General features: G+C 44.7%; 1 protein-coding gene across 2 annotated transcripts; it reads left to right on the top strand.

Moving 5' to 3' along the window:
• The first annotated feature begins 7,650 nt into the window (after positions 1 to 7,650).
• sox11b (SRY-box transcription factor 11b) lies at positions 7,651 to 9,772 on the top strand. 2 transcript variants are annotated; one of them, XM_036130414.1, is made up of 2 exons: positions 7,651 to 8,246; positions 8,373 to 9,772. In XM_036130414.1, the coding sequence occupies exons 1-2, from the start codon at positions 7,818 to 7,820 to the stop codon at positions 8,934 to 8,936; spliced, it is 993 nt and encodes a 330-aa protein (XP_035986307.1). In that variant the 5' UTR covers positions 7,651 to 7,817; the 3' UTR covers positions 8,937 to 9,772. The 2 variants fall into 2 exon arrangements, with proteins under 2 accessions (XP_035986307.1, XP_012709561.2); XM_012854107.3 differs by having other exon boundaries at positions 7,651 to 9,772.
• Positions 9,773 to 18,702: the final 8,930 nt, after the last annotated feature.

Genomic DNA, 18,702 nt, shown 5'->3' with positions numbered 1-18,702 from the left:
GATGAGTCCTGACTCACTGGAGAGGATGGGGAGTCTGTACCCCATCAGTCTGGAAAAACTTTGATTTATCCCCACAATTGAATCATCAGAGGAGCCTCTATTTTTAAATGATATAAAAAGAAAAAAAAACAAAGAAAATTTGCCAATCAACAATCCCAGAATAAATACATTTTATTGTTTTATTGACACTGAACCCTTCTCTTTTTTTCCCCAGCCTGACAGGAATTAACATTGTTTGAATTTATTGTTTGTTTGTGCAGATACTCTGCAGATTGTTGTTGTTGCGCTCATTAGTTTTATTGTCTGAATGTGAACTCACTCCTCTGCTCTCGTGCTTCAGCTGAGTGTGAGAATCCCAGCGGATCAGCCGTTCCCTGTCCGTACCACCATGCACGTTCAAACACCCTTTCATCCATTCTCTCTTCTTTAATCCAGGAACCAGGAGTTTGTTCCTCACCTGGTGGGTTGCCGGTTTGAACATCTGCAGTCATTGTGTCCTTGGGCAAGACACCGTTTCAAATCTGATGTTCAGTCTGATCTTCAGTAACTTGTCTTCACCACATCTAGATCCCTAAATGCTTTTAGCTGCTGCTGTGTGATTGGCTCATTCAGTATATGTTTGGTGATTTTACAAGAGTACCTAATAAATTGGCCAGCAAGTGCATTTCTTTGCAAATTTTAACATTTTTGAATCTACCGTCGTGTTGCATGATCTGTTGAAATGTCTAAAAGCGTGATTTAAAGCCAACTTAATGATCTAATCTAACGCTAAACAAAGCGACTCTGCTGTTCTTCAGTCCTAAATACCCTAAAGCCGTAATCTGTTACAGAATTTATTCTGACCAGTATGTCAAGGATCAGGAAGCTTTATTGTCATTGTGTGTTACCACTATAAAACTTTTTGGTGCGAGGACCCCGGTTCAGAACACGCAGACACAAGAACCCACAATCTTTCTATTTAAAACAAAAAAAACAATTGATTCCACTGATCATCACCCCCTGAGGGCTTAGGTTCAGTCCTTAGCAGCTAATGGACTAATTTTCAAGTTGAAAAGTCGGACAGCAGACTGTAATACTGGGCAAAAATTTAGTTATAGAATTGTGCATTTTGCTAATCAGACAGTCCCTGAGAGACTGAGGTGTGTGAATACTCATTAGCAGGTGACAGACAGTATAACTGGCGCTCATCAGATCAGAAACATGTGCAACCAGCGGTGTGTTTGGAACAAGACACCATGAACCAGCAGGGGGCGATAGCCTTCACAGCTTTGGGGAAGAAGCTGTTTTTAATACTGGATTGTGTCTGAATCAACGCTGGCGATCTGACCTGAACTGTTTCTCCTGACTCAGCAGATCTTTCTGCTGCTTCTCCATCCCGGCCTCTGCAGGTTTCCCTCCAGGCAGCAGCAGCCTGATGACGGTCCTGTAAACACAGACCTGAGGTCAGTTCTCCAGGTGCTTCAGTCCAGCTGCTAACTGACGCCTGCAGAGCTGACCCCAGTCCCCTTCACATCAGATCACATCTGGATGAGACTATGGCTGGAAAAACTGACGACGTGACCTGGGAGCAGAAAGTTCAGTTTATCTGTCATCTGGCTGATTTTCCACAACTATTATTAGCCCTGATGTTAGATGCAAGCGTGTTTAGCTGTGTTCTTCTAACTACCGGCTAACTTAAAGGAAAATTAACCAACATCTGCCTCTCTCTAATGACATGTTCTCTTACCTTTTCCAGTTTGAAGAGTGGCTCATATAAATGGGCCTCTGGGTCACGTCATATGTATCCCTCTGGTAAACAAGAAATCGTGGATTATTTAAAAGCTTCTTTTGAGTTAAATTTCAAAACATGTACTTAAATTTTGAGTGATTTAAAAAAAACTGGTGCTAAATTATTCATTAATTTATTTGTGTAGGTCTTCCCACGTCCACGATGGTGGCCAAAGTGTTTTAGGATAATCCATACTTAACAATAAAAACACACAGGAAGATAAAAGGAAGCATAAAACAAGTTAAAACAAAGTGGATGAAACAAAATAGATAAAACGAGGTAGACTGAACCAAAAAGCCGCCGTGGTTTTAAGTATTTAATGCCTGGCTGAATGAAAAGGTCTTGAGGCTGGATTTATTAAGATCAGGTTCAGTTGGAGATGGAAGATCTAGAAGATCTAGAAGCTGATTCCAGAGTTGAGGTGCAGCTTCAGAAAAAGCTTGGTTACCCCAACATTTTGGCTTTGCCTGTGGAACCGACAGCAAGGTCTGACCTGAAGGACTTATTGTGACTAGAAAAGCTCAATAACTCAGATAATAAGGGGGTGAAGGCTGCTGAGAGCTTTAAGAACGTATTATAAAAGTTTAAAATCTATCCTAAAACGGAAATGAAACCAATGTAGTGAAAATAAAACAGGATTCCTTGGTTGGTTGCTGCTGGATTTTTACCCCGGTTCCTTTATCTGTTATTTGTCCTCCAGCAAAAGCTTCGTAAAATTATTATTTAGTAAATAAATGACTGATTGGTATGATTCATTAATCTGATTGGACAACAAATAACACAGGGAGCTCTGATTGGCCAAAGGTGAAGAGAGATGCGCCCTGAGGAGAATCTTTAAGTAACCAATCAGAGGCCAGCATGAAGTCACATGGCCAAAAGTTTGAAAGCATCCATATATACTCATCTGGCCAGCGTGTTAAAAGTATGATTTACACGTAAAAAACACCTTAACTAAAATAAACCCAACACAGGAACGCTGAAAAGGAGAGAACAGATGTGAGCGTTACTTTGGTATGAAAGCCAAAATGCTTCAGTTACATTTGGTTTGTACCACTGTTGGCTGACTGGACCTCCTGAGGAAGATCAGGTCCTTCAGGGTTTGCAGCAAGATGCAGCAGATCTTCTATACGTCTGTCGTGGAGAGCAAGGTCTCCTCCGCCATCATCTGCTGGAGCAGCAGCATCAGAGCAGCTCAACCAGCTGATAAAGAAGGACGGCTCTGTTCTGGGACGCTTCTAGAACCTCTGGAGATTACTTTGCACAGACGGGTTCTTCATAACCTGAAGAACATCATGGACAACCCTGAGGATCTTCTTCATCAGACTGTCATGGAAGAACAGAGCGTGTCCAGAGCCGCTGTAAGACAGACGCTGCAGGAGATCCTTCCTGCCTGCAGCCATTAAGCATCTACAACTGGAGTTACATTTAAACTAGCGTTTAATTTCCCTTTGGGATTAATTAAGTATGTTTTAATTGAATTAAATAATAATCATTATCAACTGTTTGTATTAAAAAAAATATCATACCATAAAGTGTTTAATTTACTCCAAGAACAGCGTGGACCTCTGCTGCTGCAGTTAAAGACCAACGTTTAAAGCTTTTAAAGGTGAAATGAAGGGGAAATGGCTCATGCTGGGACACGTTTGTCCAACTCAGACCTTTTAAAGGATTTAATGTGTGTTTTAAGTTTGAGACAGTGCTGAGAAGCCAAGCGGGTCTGCCAAAGTCTCGTCTGTTCTGCTGCTTTGTTGCTGCTTCAGAACCCTCTGAGCAGCAACAATCACCGCAGATTACCGTCTCATCAGCCACACTTTGTTGTGCAATCAGCTCAGAAACGAGCCGCTGCATCTGAAGGAAACGTGTTGGCCCTCCTCCAGCCCAGAACCGTCTAACCTCCATACAGATGTTAAGTGAGGAGCTCAGAGGAGGCCACACCTGAGGCAGGAAGGTTTGCTGAGTGGAAACAGCCGCCGTCACGCCTTCATTCAGTCTGACACTTCTGCTGCAGCTCTTACAGCCCTCAGCACCAAGTTTGCCCAAAGCAAAAGGTTATTTATGACTGGGGGAGTCCAGATCAGCTTGGTGTGTAAACGGTCGTCTTGGCTTGGTTAACTGATCCAAGCTCAGACTGGTCTTGGCTCGGCTCGGTTAAAAAAGTGTAGTGTAATGGGCCTAAACCCTCCACCGCCGTGCTCAACAGCGGGTGTCACTTGTTTTCTGTGAATAGACCCCTTGCATCTGACGTCACAGACACTCTCCGGCCCGTGTAGCGATCGCTACACGGGCCGGAGAGCCGCCGCTGTCTGGAGCAGCAGGAAGCGGGTGCTGCTTCAGACAGCGGCGGCTAGAGCAGCAACAGCGGCTTCTCCGGCCCGTGTAGCGATAGCTACCTCCCCTCCGCCCGTTCACGGGCGCTAGTACTTCTGTGTTTACGCTGCAATGTCGCCGACACCCCCACCCATTTTAACAAGACAAAAACACCTAAATAATCCGTAGTGAGTGATGTTTTTTTAACCTACCGGGCGGGTCTTCCTCTCTGCTTTCTGCTGTTACACAAACATGTCTGAACATCCATCCATCCATTTTCTGACCCGCTTAATCCCTCATGGCGTCGCGGGCGTTGCTGGAGCCTTTTTCCTGATATAAAATAATTGCAGCCGTCCAGTGGTTTCAGGGGCTTTGGTGCTCTCTTGTCCGTACTGGCCTGCGTGTTTATAAAGCAGCTGTGTCGCGGTACGAAACCATTGGCCAGCATTTCAGACTCGCTCCGTCCCTTCAGGCTTTTGCTGTGTGGATCTGGCAATCTGATACCATCAACCATCAACTTACTCTTAAAACGATCTTGTGATACGTTATCTAAAGAAGAAAAATACGTGGAGAACTCGTCATTTCGTCAAATGGCGTGCCAACCAATATGGCCGCCACGCAAGGGGTTCTGGGTAACGGAGTCACGTGGTTGCAAGGGGTCTATTGGGGTCAAACTTCTCTACTTTAGGCTCTTTGCAAAAGTCTTGCACTTCATTCAGATGTAGATTTGCAAACCTGAAGACTCTGAGGCCTGCAGAGTCTGAGCTGGAGCTCTGGGGTTTTCTGCTCATTTCTCTGAGCTTCCTCCTCTGACCTTGGGCTGGACCTGCTGGTACATCCACTCCTGGGAAGACTGGCAGCTGGCTGAGATGTTCTCCATTCTGCATGATCTTTCTCTGCAGAGATGGACTTCATTTAGTGTGAAGATGGAGGTCTCACCCTTTGCATTGTGTCAACACACACCTGAGTCCTCCAGAGCGGCAAACCTACTAAACCTCCTGCTTTTATGCCAAGCAGAGCCAACTTTACTCATACGCACTGTAATAACAACACAGTGGACCAAAGTGCTGCACAAATATGTGGAGCATGCATGATAAGCCCATAAACGAAGTTACAAGAAACTAGAGTAAAATACAACATAAAACACCTAAAAGATGCTGTAAAAGCTTGAATAAGGTGAGCTTTGTCATGCTACGTCAAAAGCTAATGAGAAAAGCTGCATTTTTAGAGCAGATTTAAAACTTGTGGAGGAACACTTAATCAAGGAATAAGATCAGCAGCTCCAGGCTACAACTTTCAACCCTGAACTCTGTGAAAGCAGCAGGGAAGGACTTAGTTTCATTTTAGCTTCATCTCTCTAATAGATAAAGACAGAATCTATGGTGTGTTTTTATGCTCTATAGATCTAAAGCCTTTTATAATGTGGTAAAAATCAGAAAATAGTTGTTTTCCACTGATTTAAAAAACCCTGCGGTTAAACGATGGTTCACTTTGTCACTATTGTCACTATTTGTTATCTGTTTTTTTGTATGTATTATATGTCTTGGTAATAGCTTTACAAAAAAAAAGACTAAATATTGATTTGTGAACAATATAATAACATTTTGTACACAATATGTTAAAAATAATTAGAAAATGAAAAGATTCATTCATCCAAACATGCTTCACATTTATGTTTCCTTTATTTGATTTCTGGTTTGAATGCGCTTATAAAAATCCATTACAGCTGCAGAGAGCAGAAAACATTAACAGAGTTAGTGTCACATTCTTTTATTGTCAAACCTTTCTTTTCTTACTTACAAAGCGTCTCATATCACTAAACAGTTTTTCCTCTTGATGAAATTCTTCCTCCATTCCCAATCAAGCCGTGCAGCTGATCAACTCTGGCGCTCTGCTACCACGGCAACCACACCATCAATCTGTGGGTGACGTTTTGCCGCTTCCTGTTCCAACCTGAACCGTTCTCACCTCTGCAGCAGCGTGACCTCTGACCTCACAACAACAGCCGCATTCCTGAGTAACGGCTCGGCTCATGTATGTAAATGGATGCTGACACACACTGAGGCTAATCGATGGCCCACTAACTGCACTGATTGTTTCAGAGCTGCATTTTGTTTCTCATGTAAAATCCTGCTTCAACAAGGAGACTGCCGACCAAACTGTGGGCAGATTTTCTCTGATTTTAAAGAAAAAACATGTTTCACAGTTCTCCAGAGGAAACGTTTGTGTTGCGTGTTGCTCCTTTCTAAACGACTGCGTGCAAATTTATTAGGAGGGGTAATATTACATTTAAAAAGTATAATTGCATAATACTTGTAAAGTACCTTTTGATGTAATTTCAGAATTCAGTTCTTATTCGCTTTATCATCCCACATATTTGGCCACTCTACTTGCATCTCCTGTTATTATTACTGTTACATTATTGTGCTGCTGGAAGTTACAGAAATACAAATTTAATAAATTAAACTAATACAATCCTGCTATTCCTGCATGCCATCTTGGACGATGTCAGCCACTCACTCCACGACACACTGGTCAAACAGAGGAGTATATTTGGTGGAAGACTAACTCCAGCAAAATGTGTATATATATATATATATATATATATATATATATATATATATATATATATATATATATATATATACACATATATTATATATATATATATTTATATATAATCGATAGATAGATAGATAGATAGATAGATAGATAGATAGATAGATAGATAGATAGATAGATAGATAGATAGATAGATAGATAGATAGATAGATAGATCTGTTTTTTAACTTGAGCATCAGTTCATGCAATTGCACTGTAATATTTTTGTCTGTAAGGTGGCTGCTGTCTTTTTTTTTACTTAAATAGTTAAACGTATCCGATGCCAAGGACTATTTGCACACTCTTAAGTTCTCAGTAAGAGTTGTCGGTTCATTCAATTATTTAAACATTAAAAAAAATTGGTGTCTGCCAGTTATGAGTACATCTGTGTGAATTTTGAGCCGATGTCTCACCAAATTGTCATCATGGTGACATAGTGACAATTAAGATTCTTCATTTCATATACACACACATATATTTGTATATATATATATATATATATATATATATATATATATATATATATATATATATATATATATATATATATATATATATATATACAAATTCCTAAGCGTCTTGTTTTCGGTTTGTTCAGTTCTATTTCTGTTTGCATATCTTTCTAGGTTTTTCCCTGTTATTTGCATGAGTGCAGCTGTAACGCCTGATTCTGGTTCTGTTCGGAGGTCCAGATCAACGGGCAGAGACTTGGCAAAGTCCTGCTTCTCTATAGGCCGCATAAATATTGATTATGTGATTGTTGCGTCCCTGAACACCAATAAAAACTCATTAAACACGGACAGTTTCAGTTATCAATTGAAACGAGATCAAAATAACGGACGGTGGCTGGTGGGAGGACCTCTGAGTCCTGATTGGCTGACAGCTGCCTCGGAGGCGGGAAGGTTTGCCCGTCTGAAGCGCTGCGATTGGCTGGAGTTTAAAGAGCCGTGCGCATGACCAATGTGTTAATTAGACGCCGGTTCGAGCGTGTCGGCAGACGGGGAGATGCTGCTGGTGTGAGCGGAGTCTCACGGCGGGACGGGAGAGCGAAATAAGTTAAAAACTGTGGGAAAGCAGCGGAATAAAGTGTTTCCGCGGGATTACCGGAGTCTCCTGCGGCTGACTGCAGCGGTCTGGCGCCATGGTCCAGCACAGGGAGCTTCCTGGAGCGGCGGCCGGCAAGGGGTCCCGCGAGGCGCCGCACACCGAGGACGGTGAGCTGCTGGCGGCGTCGGCCCGCGGCGCCGTGCCGCTGAAGCCGGACTGGTGCAAGACGGCGTCGGGTCACATCAAGCGGCCGATGAACGCCTTCATGGTGTGGTCCAAGATCGAGCGGCGGAAGATCATGGAGCAGAGCCCCGACATGCACAACGCGGAGATCTCCAAGCGGCTCGGCAAGCGCTGGAAGATGCTGAAGGACACCGAGAAGATCCCGTTCATCCGGGAGGCGGAGCGGCTGCGGCTCAAGCACATGGCCGACTACCCGGACTACAAGTACCGGCCCAAGAAGAAGCCCAAGACCGAGGGCTGCGCGTTCCCGCCGGGCAAGTCCTCCTCCGCGCAGTCCCCGGAGAAAAGCGGCGGGGGGCGGCCGGCCAGCAAGAACCCCGCGGCCGCCAAGAAGCTCTCCCGACTGAAGGCCGGGAAGAGCGCGGCGGCGGCGGGGGGCGGCCGTGCGGGCGGCCGCCCCCCGCCGCCGCTCCAGGACCACCGGTACCGGTACATGGTCAGCAGCAGCTTTAAGAGCGTGAAACGGGAGTTTACCGACGACGAGGAGGAAGAGGAGGAGGACGAAGACGAGGAGGACTCTGAGGAAGAGTTCAAAGCGGAGGAGGAAGAGGAGGAGGAACCGAGCCGGTTCGGCGTCCCGTCCGAGCCGCAGTTCGAGTCCTCCGGGCGGCTCTTCTACAGCTTCAAGAACATCACCCGGCAGGGCGGCGCCTCCTACCCGGCCTCCCTGTCCCCCGCCTCCTCCTCCTCCTCCTCCTCCTCCCGGTCCGGCTCCACGTCCTCCTGCTGCGGGGAGGACCCGGACGAGCCGGCGCCGGGCTTCCTGGGCGACCCGTGGGCCTCGTCGTGCAGCGCGGCCGCCGGCAACCTGAGTCTGTCCCTGGTGGACAAGGACCTGGACTCCTGCGGCAGCGAGGCCAGCCTCGGCTCCCACTTCGAGTTCCCGGACTACTGCACGCCGGAGCTCAGCGAGATGATCGCCGGCGACTGGCTGGAGGCCAACTTCTCGGACCTGGTCTTCACCTACTGACCCGGAACCAGAACCGGGTCGCCGCAGAGACTCTCCTCCTCATGCAACACAGGAAGCATCTCTTCAACAGGGTTTTTTTTTTTTTTATTTAGGACTTTATAGGTTTCTGTCTCTCAGGTCCGACCCAGCACCGGACTATGCAGTCTCACACCGACCCGCTCAGAACTGCAGAACCGGGACCGGTCCGGTTCGGGCGCTCCTGCAGCTGCAGGTGTTACTTGTGACTCTTTTTTTGTTTTAAACTGATTTTTGCAGAACCCAAACTCAGATGTCAGGAAACCTTTTTGATACCTGCATAACCAAACATACCTCATCTTTTTAAAGATAATAATAATAATAATAAAAATACTATTTTCAGGCATATTTTTGTACATTCAAAGGGAATGTCAGGCACTTGTTCCACTCCTTTTTTTTAATTTTATTTTTCCCGGTTCCGTTGTTCCGCCTGCCTCGACGTGATGCCTTGCCGTTGTTGTTGTTTTAAAGAAAGTCCGGTTCTGCTGGGAGTACCGTTCAGCGTGTAAATGTTGTGAATACATAGATAAAAAAAAAAGTTTAGGACGTTTGTGTGACTGATTTATAAAAAAGATGGCAGGAGGATGAGGGGGAGTAAAAAAAAAAGCTGGAGTTTCTGTTTTAATTATTTTTGTATGACGTCATCAGCTGCACACGTCTGTTTTGTTGCTCGTTTATTTTATTTTTTATATTTTTTTTGTGCAATATATGGAAGAACCGATGAAAAGGGACTCAAAGGACCGTCCTGGTAGCGAAGGGAAGCTGTGTGAACGTTAACATGAAGTCTGTATGTCACCCTGAATAAATCAGCTGGAACTGAACCAGAACCGCCTCCTTATTGGTCCCTCCGGGCTCTGATTGGCCGTGCCTGTCACATCACCTGGTTTTCCCTCAGCAGGTAAACGTTTCATAAAAGGTCAGTTTCTGCATAAAATCCCCTTTGGTGATGGAGACAAAGTCTTGGGAGAAATGTGGAATAAAGAAAATACTGTATAGGGGAAAACTTTTTATTCTGATTTTACTACATTGCTTTAAAAGAAGCAGATTTTCTCCTGGTAATTCAAAATTAGTTTAATAAAAGCTTAAAAATGGCTAATAGGGCTGTGCATAAAAATCTACAAAGATTAATATTGATGTTTTTAAAAACAATTTAATATCCAATATACCTCCCAACCCCTAGGGGGCGCTATTACAGTCTTTACTGTTCACAGCGAGGAAGTGAGACGAATTTGCAGACAGGATTTTAGAAGCTCCTTCGTCCCTAAAATCAGATGTTCTGGGACTTTTTGGTTTATGTGGTTTGTTAAATGCATTGAACCAAATGCTCTTTATTTTCCTGCTAATATATCAGTGTTCAATAAATATAACAAATATACTTGGTTTTGTTGATTGAATGACTTTGAGCATTAATTTGAGAGTAATAAATATCGATATTGGAGTCAAATCAAACTATCGAGAATCGTATCGTGAGAGTAAAACATTGGCCCATCTTTTCGATATGTGCTGCGTTTACCTGGATTTAAATTTATTCACATACACCTTAATGTATTAAAGATTACTTGAGCTACAACATTAAAACCAAACAAGTCAGAATTTTTTTTTTCAAAATCGCTTATTTTAATCATTGAAGGGTGAAAGTGATTTTTTTTTTTTTTTTACATAGATTTTAAAAAAAACATGATATACTGAGAGTATTTCTTTAAAGGCTGTTACTTGTGCACCCTTTAACCAAACTTTTTCCTTCCACCAAACTTTCAACTTCCAAGTTTCAAGAGATAAGCTGGATGCTCATCGGAACCAAGATGCAATGCTTCCGTTGAGTTTTTTGTCTGTAAAGTTGCTTTTTAGGGAGTTTTAAGATTCAATGAGAAAAAGCTGCTGATAACAAAAAGACAATTTAAGAATCATCCTTTTAGTTTAGAGCAGGGATGTCCAAACTTTTTGTCAAAAAGGCCATATTGTCAAGTCAAAAGTATTCGAGGGCCAAAAAAACACACATGTAATCACCATAAAATGGGATTTTTTTAAAACTTGTTCCACAAAATATTTTAAACAAACAAATTAGATCTTCTGTAGGAAATAGATGCAGAAATCATTGTTAGTCTGAAACTTAAAAAGCATTTTGCACATTTGCCTTATAGGAGAAGATCGTCCAGTTTACCAGTTGTTTTGCTAACTTTTACCATCTCAGTCAAAAGAAACATTTTTTTGTCTATTCTCAGTATTAAAAAACAGGATTTGGGTCAATCTTTGAAAACATTTGCTGTATTTAGCAGATTTATGTCCACAAAAGCCTACTTTTCAGCATAAATACAGATAAATAATAGAAATGCAAAAAGTGTGGTAATTAAAAAATGAAGAATTTATGTTGTACCTAACATGTTCAATTGCATGAAGAACTACATTTGTAATAATTTGACTTGTTAAGAATAAAAATGATCCATCTGTGTTAACCGTTTGAATCGGTGTTGGGGGCCGCAGAAAATGTCTTAATGATTCAGAGGTCCGGGTCAGACAGACGTCCCCCTGGACTGAAAATGTTCTGCAGAACTTTGACCGATCTAAATTTAAAAGTTGAGTGTTTGCCACTGGAGAAAAAAAAAACCCAGAGGTCCGTTTGAGCCGCGGTTCTGCAGCTAACGGGCAGATTAGACGCCCTCATCAGGCGGACTTGGAGTTTGGCCTCAGCGCTGGGAGGCTGAAGGAATTACTGAGAATTTGCAGGGAGGGTAAAGGCGCTCTGACAGATTTCCAGCAGCCCGCCTTAAAGATTCTGCAGAACCACAGCACCCAGGAGCAGGAAAGGAGAGGTGGACCCGGTTCTGGAGGGCCCCAGCACACCCACCTAGAGGTAAGTCAGTAATGAGACACCCAGGCAGCAGAACCTGAAACCCCAGACCCAGTCACACAGGCCGGGTCCGGTTCCCCCAGTGGTTCAACGAAACTCCCTGGACCCAAACATGCTGCAGAACCCAGCCTGCAGAACCAGGACGTTATTACACATTACTGTCTTTGTCAATGCAACATCCACTCAGATGGAACCCAGGGGCCCTCAGGGGCCAGAGGGCTGCGCTGGGCGGCACCAGGGTTAGAATCCTGGGCCTGAAGGTCTTGCTCAGGGCAGTGGGAGTCCGTGGGATTTGAACCCAGAACCTTACAGCCTCTCCCAAGACACAAGCTCCCTGCTGACCAACCACTGGGTCACATCTGTCCTTTAGGAAATCAAACCCAGACCAGACGGTTCTGACCGTGGTTCTGGCCCAGAAGAGTGAAAGCCAGCAGGTTCTGGACCCGGAGGTTCTGGACAAACCCAGAAAACGACCCGATTCACTCCTAATTATTAAAACTTGATCATTAAAGAACACAAGTGAATCTGCTTTGGTTGCATGGCTCCATCCATCCATCCATCTATCCAACAATTCATCTATCCATTTATCCATCCATCCATCCACCCAGCCAACCATTTATCTATCCATCCATCCATCCATTTATCCATCCATCCATCCATTTATCCATTTATCCATCCATCCATCCCTCCATCCATCCAACCATTTATCCATCCACCCATCAGTCCATCCATCCATCTATCCATTTATCCATTTATCCACCCATCCATCTATTCATTCATCCGTCCATCCATCCATCCAACCATTTATCCATCCATTCATCTATCCATCTATCCATCCATCCATCTATCCATTTATCCATCCAACCATTTATCCATCCATCCATCCATCCAACAATCCCTTCATCCATCCATCCAACCATTTATCCATTCATCCATCGGTCCATCCATCCACCCATCCATCCATCCATCCAACAATCCCTTCATCCATCCATCCATCATCCATCCATCCATTTATCCATCCATCCATCCATCCAACCATTTATCCATTCATCCATCGGTCCATCCATCCATCCATCCATTCATCCATCTATCCAACCATTTATCCATCCATCCATCCATCCATCCATCCACCACTTATTCTGGATCTTTCAGGCTGCAGAGGTTGGAACTGGGACCTTTTCAGGAAAAATTCCTTTCAGATGAAACACAAACATCTGAACGTCTCTAAATTGACTTTCCTAAAAGCATCCAGATGGACCGTCCCTCCTGGACACTTTCATCTTCCGCTCCGACCTGTTTGGGACCAAAGTGGAAACAAGCGGAGCTGCTTTGACTCGCCTTAATGACTCATGATTCACATGTTTGTACAGATTCAGACTAGAATGAAGTCTTTTAAATGTCCTCAAAGAGGCTGTTAGCCTTTTTTGTCTTATCTCATACTTCATCTCATGTTCTGGTCTCCATCTTAGGTTTCTCTGCTCAGACCTTCATGTCTTATTAGACTCTGCTCCCATGCTGCAGTTCTAACTAAGCGAATGACCTGTTGCAGCGATTAGCTGAGCTCCACAAAGCAACGCTGCAGCCACAGTTGCAGTCTGAAGCGTCTCGGGGGTCTTGACCGTGACGTCAGCTTGTTTTCACAACTGCGGCTGATTATCATGAGGGACGGGCGCCGCAAACCGGCCTTTACCAGAGCGAGAGGAGGCGAGGCAGATCTGAGGGTCAGTTTTCTCTTTATAGGCAAATTTAGCTTGTAGTCGTCTCTTTTAGCTCAGCATTGACTGTCTGGGGGCTGTTTACCTTCGCAGAGCGCTGGAATGGTCGCATAATCTCTGCAAACAGATGTTTGCCTTTATAAGGACTTGTTTTACCACTGGCAGTGTTTGTAAATGCTGTATGTGATGTTAAACTCTCTGTTTCAGGCAGTGTTCATAAACGGCAGTCGGTGACATTTAAAGACTGACGGTAGCTGTAATACCAAGGTTGTGCCTCTAGGTGGCAGGTCACACTTAGAGTGGAAGTGTTCGGGCAAAGTTTACGATCACGAATGCTTCCGAACTGGACCAGCGGCTGACATTGGGCAGAGGTGGAGAATCCAGGTTCAGAAAGTAAAAGGCCAGTCCAGACATTAGTGCCACCCATTTGCATTTCCAGCTATGAAGTATAGACAAGGACTAAAATCACCCGGTTAAAGCCAGAGTCAAGGATTTTTCCAGAAACAGTTAATACAATTTTTTATTAACTGTGCATTTGCAAAACCATCTTACTTGCTCCTCCGCTTCTCAGGAGGATCACATGAAATCCACTCTGGTCTTATTTCTTTCTACTGAGGCCTTCCTCTTCTTCTCATAAACATGAACGTGGTTCACTTCTTGTGACTTTGAGCCATGTTCAAAGTCTACGAAGAGAGAAGTCGAGCTACAATGAACGGCTAACACCGAAGCTAACCGCTAAGCTAACTGGCTACATAAACACTAGCCGTGCTGCGTAGTCAGCAAGCAGAAAGTAATAAGGAACGAGCGCACTGGCGTTATGTGAGCGCGTCAGAATGGTGGCATGTGGGACAACTAGTAGATAAGATGTTTCCCCTGGAACCTGAGAGGCAGAAGGAGGCGTGGGCAGGAGGAGACATGAAGGCATCTGATTGGTTCTTTCCATTTGGACCGAAGGGCTGGGATTGGTGAGAGTTTTTACAGGCCTGTAGCTTCCACAGAGATCTATTTTGTTAACCTCCTTTTTCTGAATATATATGGTATTGACTACAGTCAGGATGGAAGGGTGATTTTACCCAGTACAACAAAAGTGTTTCTGATCAGGACTACCAACTGTAGCTTTAAATGAACAGGATGAAAGACAACCAGGCAGGGTTTTTCCTTTATGAAGCCGGATTCTCCACCTCTGACATTAGGCTCTTCCCAAAGACCCGACTTCTGCTTTACGGCGTGGAAAATGTGTGAAGTACGATGATTAAATCTGGGTCTGTGCCTGGAAACCAACCAATAACTGAACTCCACCCATTCCTGCGTGACTGGTGGTCCAGACAGAACGATGCCCCGCACATTTAACAGCTCTTTACATTTAAACAAATATTAACCGTACCTGTGTGGTTATATTTAAGGTTGTGAGTATAATTGTGACTCTGTATGGATCAGATTAAGAAAGAATTGTTGTAAACATGTAAACTATGACTGGATGGAAACATCTGACCGCTTCCACTAATGATGCACACACCTACAGCCGCTACATGATGTCTAATATTAAAGGAGCTCCTGATGTTTTCCTGCTAATAAAACCTCAGATTAACCCTGAAGCTAAAAGCTTCTGCTGCTTTTTCTTTAAATCAGACAAAAAGTGAAATTAGTTTGCTGCTCATGTGAATTTGATTGGTCGTTGGTCCCCATGAGCCCGCCTCCTGCTCCAGGTGAAACGACAATGAGTTGAAGGTGAGACAAAAATGGTTTTGTGTTGAAAAATGAAAAGTTATACCCTTTAACTAAGAATAGGAGAAAGCAGGAACTCCTCTAAGGGAGGGAGATGTTCCCTGAGGCCTGAGAGGTTCTCTGTGTTTACCAGCAGAGACCCTGTGGGTGTTTCCACGCAGCTCAGAGTTTCAGTGTGACACGTTTTAAGGTTAAAGATCAGTGAGAGACACAAGGCGTTCAGCGGTGAAGGCGCTCGCTGTGACTGACGGCTCAATATGAGCCGGCTCTGGATCAGTTTAAAAGCCTCGTTAAGGCCCCGATGACAGCACGGCTCATTTTACCTCCAGAGGCAGACAAAAGCCCCAGTGTTGGTCGGCGGTGAGGTCACAGAGCAGAAACCACATCACAAACATCACCTGACACCAGATAGCAGCCGGTATCATGGCCTCGGCCCGGGGACGGATCAGCAGCAGAACCCTCCACGGCAACAGGAACCCCGCCGGGTCCGGATCCTGGTCCCAGACAGAAACACGCAGAACATCAGCCGCCAGGAGGCTTTTAAAATCACAACCCAAGGTTCGCTGCAGAGTACGAGTTTAAAGAGAAACTTTTAGTTCAGTTTCTGGTTCTGCAGCAGCTGGTGGGAAGTTTACCCCCAGAAAGCAGGAGCTCACATTTTCACATCAAAACTTCTGTTTTCTTTTTAAGAGAGTTTCTCTAGAACGCCGTCCCCTGATTTGATGCTTCTGGCACGAATGTTTTCTCTTACTACTCGCCTTCGTCTCCATGGACACAAGGTCCTCAGGTCAGCTCAATGCTGGAGGAAAAGTTCTGCAGAAGATGAGATCTTCTCTTTCCCATCGCATTTCAAAGGGACATCCATCCATCCATCCATCCATCCATCCATCCATCCGTCCATTTGTCCATCTATCCATCCATCCATCCATCCATCCATCCGTTTGTCTGTCCATCTGTCCATCCATCCATCAATCCGTCCATCCATCCATCCATCCATCCACCATCCATCCATCCATCCATCCATCCATTTGTCCATCCATCCATCCGTTTGTCTGTCCATCCATCAATCTATCCGTCCACCATCCATCCATCCATCCATCCATCCATCTACCATCCATCCATCCATCTACCATCCATCCATCCATCAATCCATCCATCCATCCATCCATCCATCCGTTTGTCTGTCCATCTGTCCATCCATCCATCCATCCATCCGTCCATTCATCCATCCATCCATCCGTCCATCATCCATGGTCTTATGGTACAGGGTGGCGTATCTTTACCAGGACCGTAAACCCAACCATGACGCTTCCTTCTCCATGCCTGACTGCAGATGAGGGTTTTTCAGGTTATCTAACCATAACCCACCAACCACGGCTGGCTGGGTGGAGCTTGTTCTCATCTGATCATGGAGCTGATGGTGGCTCCATCAGCTGGGACCTTCTCACCCTCTTCAGCTTTAATCTTAGAATAAATTCTCTCTCCTTGTTGCTCTATTTTCCTTTTTGTTGCTTTTTATTCTTGATCTTTCTGCTTTAGTTCCTCCCCGCTGCCGTTTCTGTCACCGTTTCTTTGCTGCTTTTCATGATTTTATTTATCGTCCACCTTTCTCTAGTTGTTCTGATGAGTCTTTGGTCGTGTTTCATTGCTCCAACATGGTGATAACTGGTTCAGGTGGTCAAAGAAAACCAGTTTCCCCAACCGAGCCTTAGGCTGTGGAGCCGTGCTGACAGAGACAGGCTGTCCTCAGCCGTACATGTGAACCAACACAGGCCAGCCGGCTGAGGAATTGGGGCTGGGGTCCTCGGAGGGGGCAGGAAGCCGGCGCTTGGCCCTGTCTGACCCCGTCTGATTTTTCCAGTGTGTGTGAACCAGCTCTCCCAGTTCATCAGAGCGGAGCGGCTTTAAAGACCGCCAGTCCTGCAGAGGTGTGAGGACGGCTTCATCAGCGACAGAAAGGCTTCGTTTGGGAAGAAAATCAGCGGAAAGGTTCAGAAAAATAAAAACCCGAGCAGCTTTTTGGAGCATTTCTGCTTTTTTGTGTTTGGTGGGAGAACGCTGCTGCAGTGAGAAATGCCTCCATGTGGCCTGAATTCACCTGGGTCCTGCTTATTCTTACCAGCTGCTGTGTTTGAGGTCTGTGCTGGTGTTAATGGGAGCGGTTCTGGAAGCCATTCACACACCCACCAACCATCAGCTTCCTGCTCTGTGTTTGTGCACAGACCGTTTCCTCTGGAAGGGTTCAAGCCGACGGCGACAGATTTCAAGCAAATGAGCCAGAAATCCTTCAGATCTTCTGCATGTTGGGCGTCCTTCTGTGTGAAAACTTTGATCAGCTCTCATTCCCAGCCGGATAAAGAACTAAACACTGGAAAGTTGTGCTTTTTGTCGTAAAAATTAACACTTTGCATTGTTTTTTTTTTTCATTTAAAGAGGAAAGCTGAGACTGACGTCCTGATCTGCTCCAAACGGCCTCGTGTTGCAGCAGCCGTCTTCCTCACAGCCACCAGGAGCAGAGGAAGGATTATATCTGGACCCACATGTGCCTCTGATTAATCCGGCCTCAGCGAGCGCCGACAGCCAGGAGCCCAACTCACCAACACCAGCAAACTTCCTCCCAGCAATAAGAACGCCGTCGTACCTGGATGCTGATGTTTGCGTTGATGCACGCCGTGGTTTCTCTAAACTAATCCCAAAGCTGGTGATGTTTTATCGTTTGTCTCTACAGGAAGTGCTGCAGGTAGCTGCCAAAGCCATCCAATCATCACTGGGCGCCGCCGAGGAGCATTCTGGGATCTGAGGGATTCAAACCAGCCTCTTCAGGCCAGCAGCGTCCGGCTCTGACCACCAGGACAATGATGTGATCGCAGCTTAATGCAGGGCTGGACGACACAGAAAAAAAGCATCTTGATAAAAGAGAAATCATTTTGATAATTATCAACAAATTATAAACATATATTTTAAGTGCAGCCCTGGTCGTTTTATGCTGCTGCTTAGACAAACACACAAACACCAGGTCCCCCTTGAAAATGAGATCCAGATCTCAACGGGGTTTACCTGGTTAAATAAAGGAAATAAAAAAAAAAAAAAAAAAAAAACACTGAAGTCAAACTCAACCTTTTTTTCAACCAACTTTTGCACTTTACAAATTAAAAAGAGCGTGTACTCTCTGAACTCTGTGAAGGGGGCGGAGCTTGGTTCCTGTGTCTGCGGTGTGATTGGCTGGGAGGATGTAACGATGTAATATTAACCTACATGGTTATAATGTAAATGAAAGAAAAACTTTTATTCTATTTAACCTTTTATTGACCCTTTTTTCTATCATTGATATATATTGTTACTGAACTATCGTCCGGCTTCATCTTAACCTCCCTGTTTGCTTTCTGGTCGTTTAATTGGTCGATTGATGGTTGGTGTTTTTTTTTATGTGGTTCTGATCCAGCTCTCAGAATCCAGTCTGGCC

This window comes from Fundulus heteroclitus, unplaced genomic scaffold, assembly GCF_011125445.2.
Source record: "Fundulus heteroclitus isolate FHET01 unplaced genomic scaffold, MU-UCD_Fhet_4.1 scaffold_36, whole genome shotgun sequence".
NCBI lineage: Eukaryota > Metazoa > Chordata > Actinopteri > Cyprinodontiformes > Fundulidae > Fundulus > Fundulus heteroclitus.
This window is presented reverse-complemented; position numbering and strand designations above follow the sequence as displayed.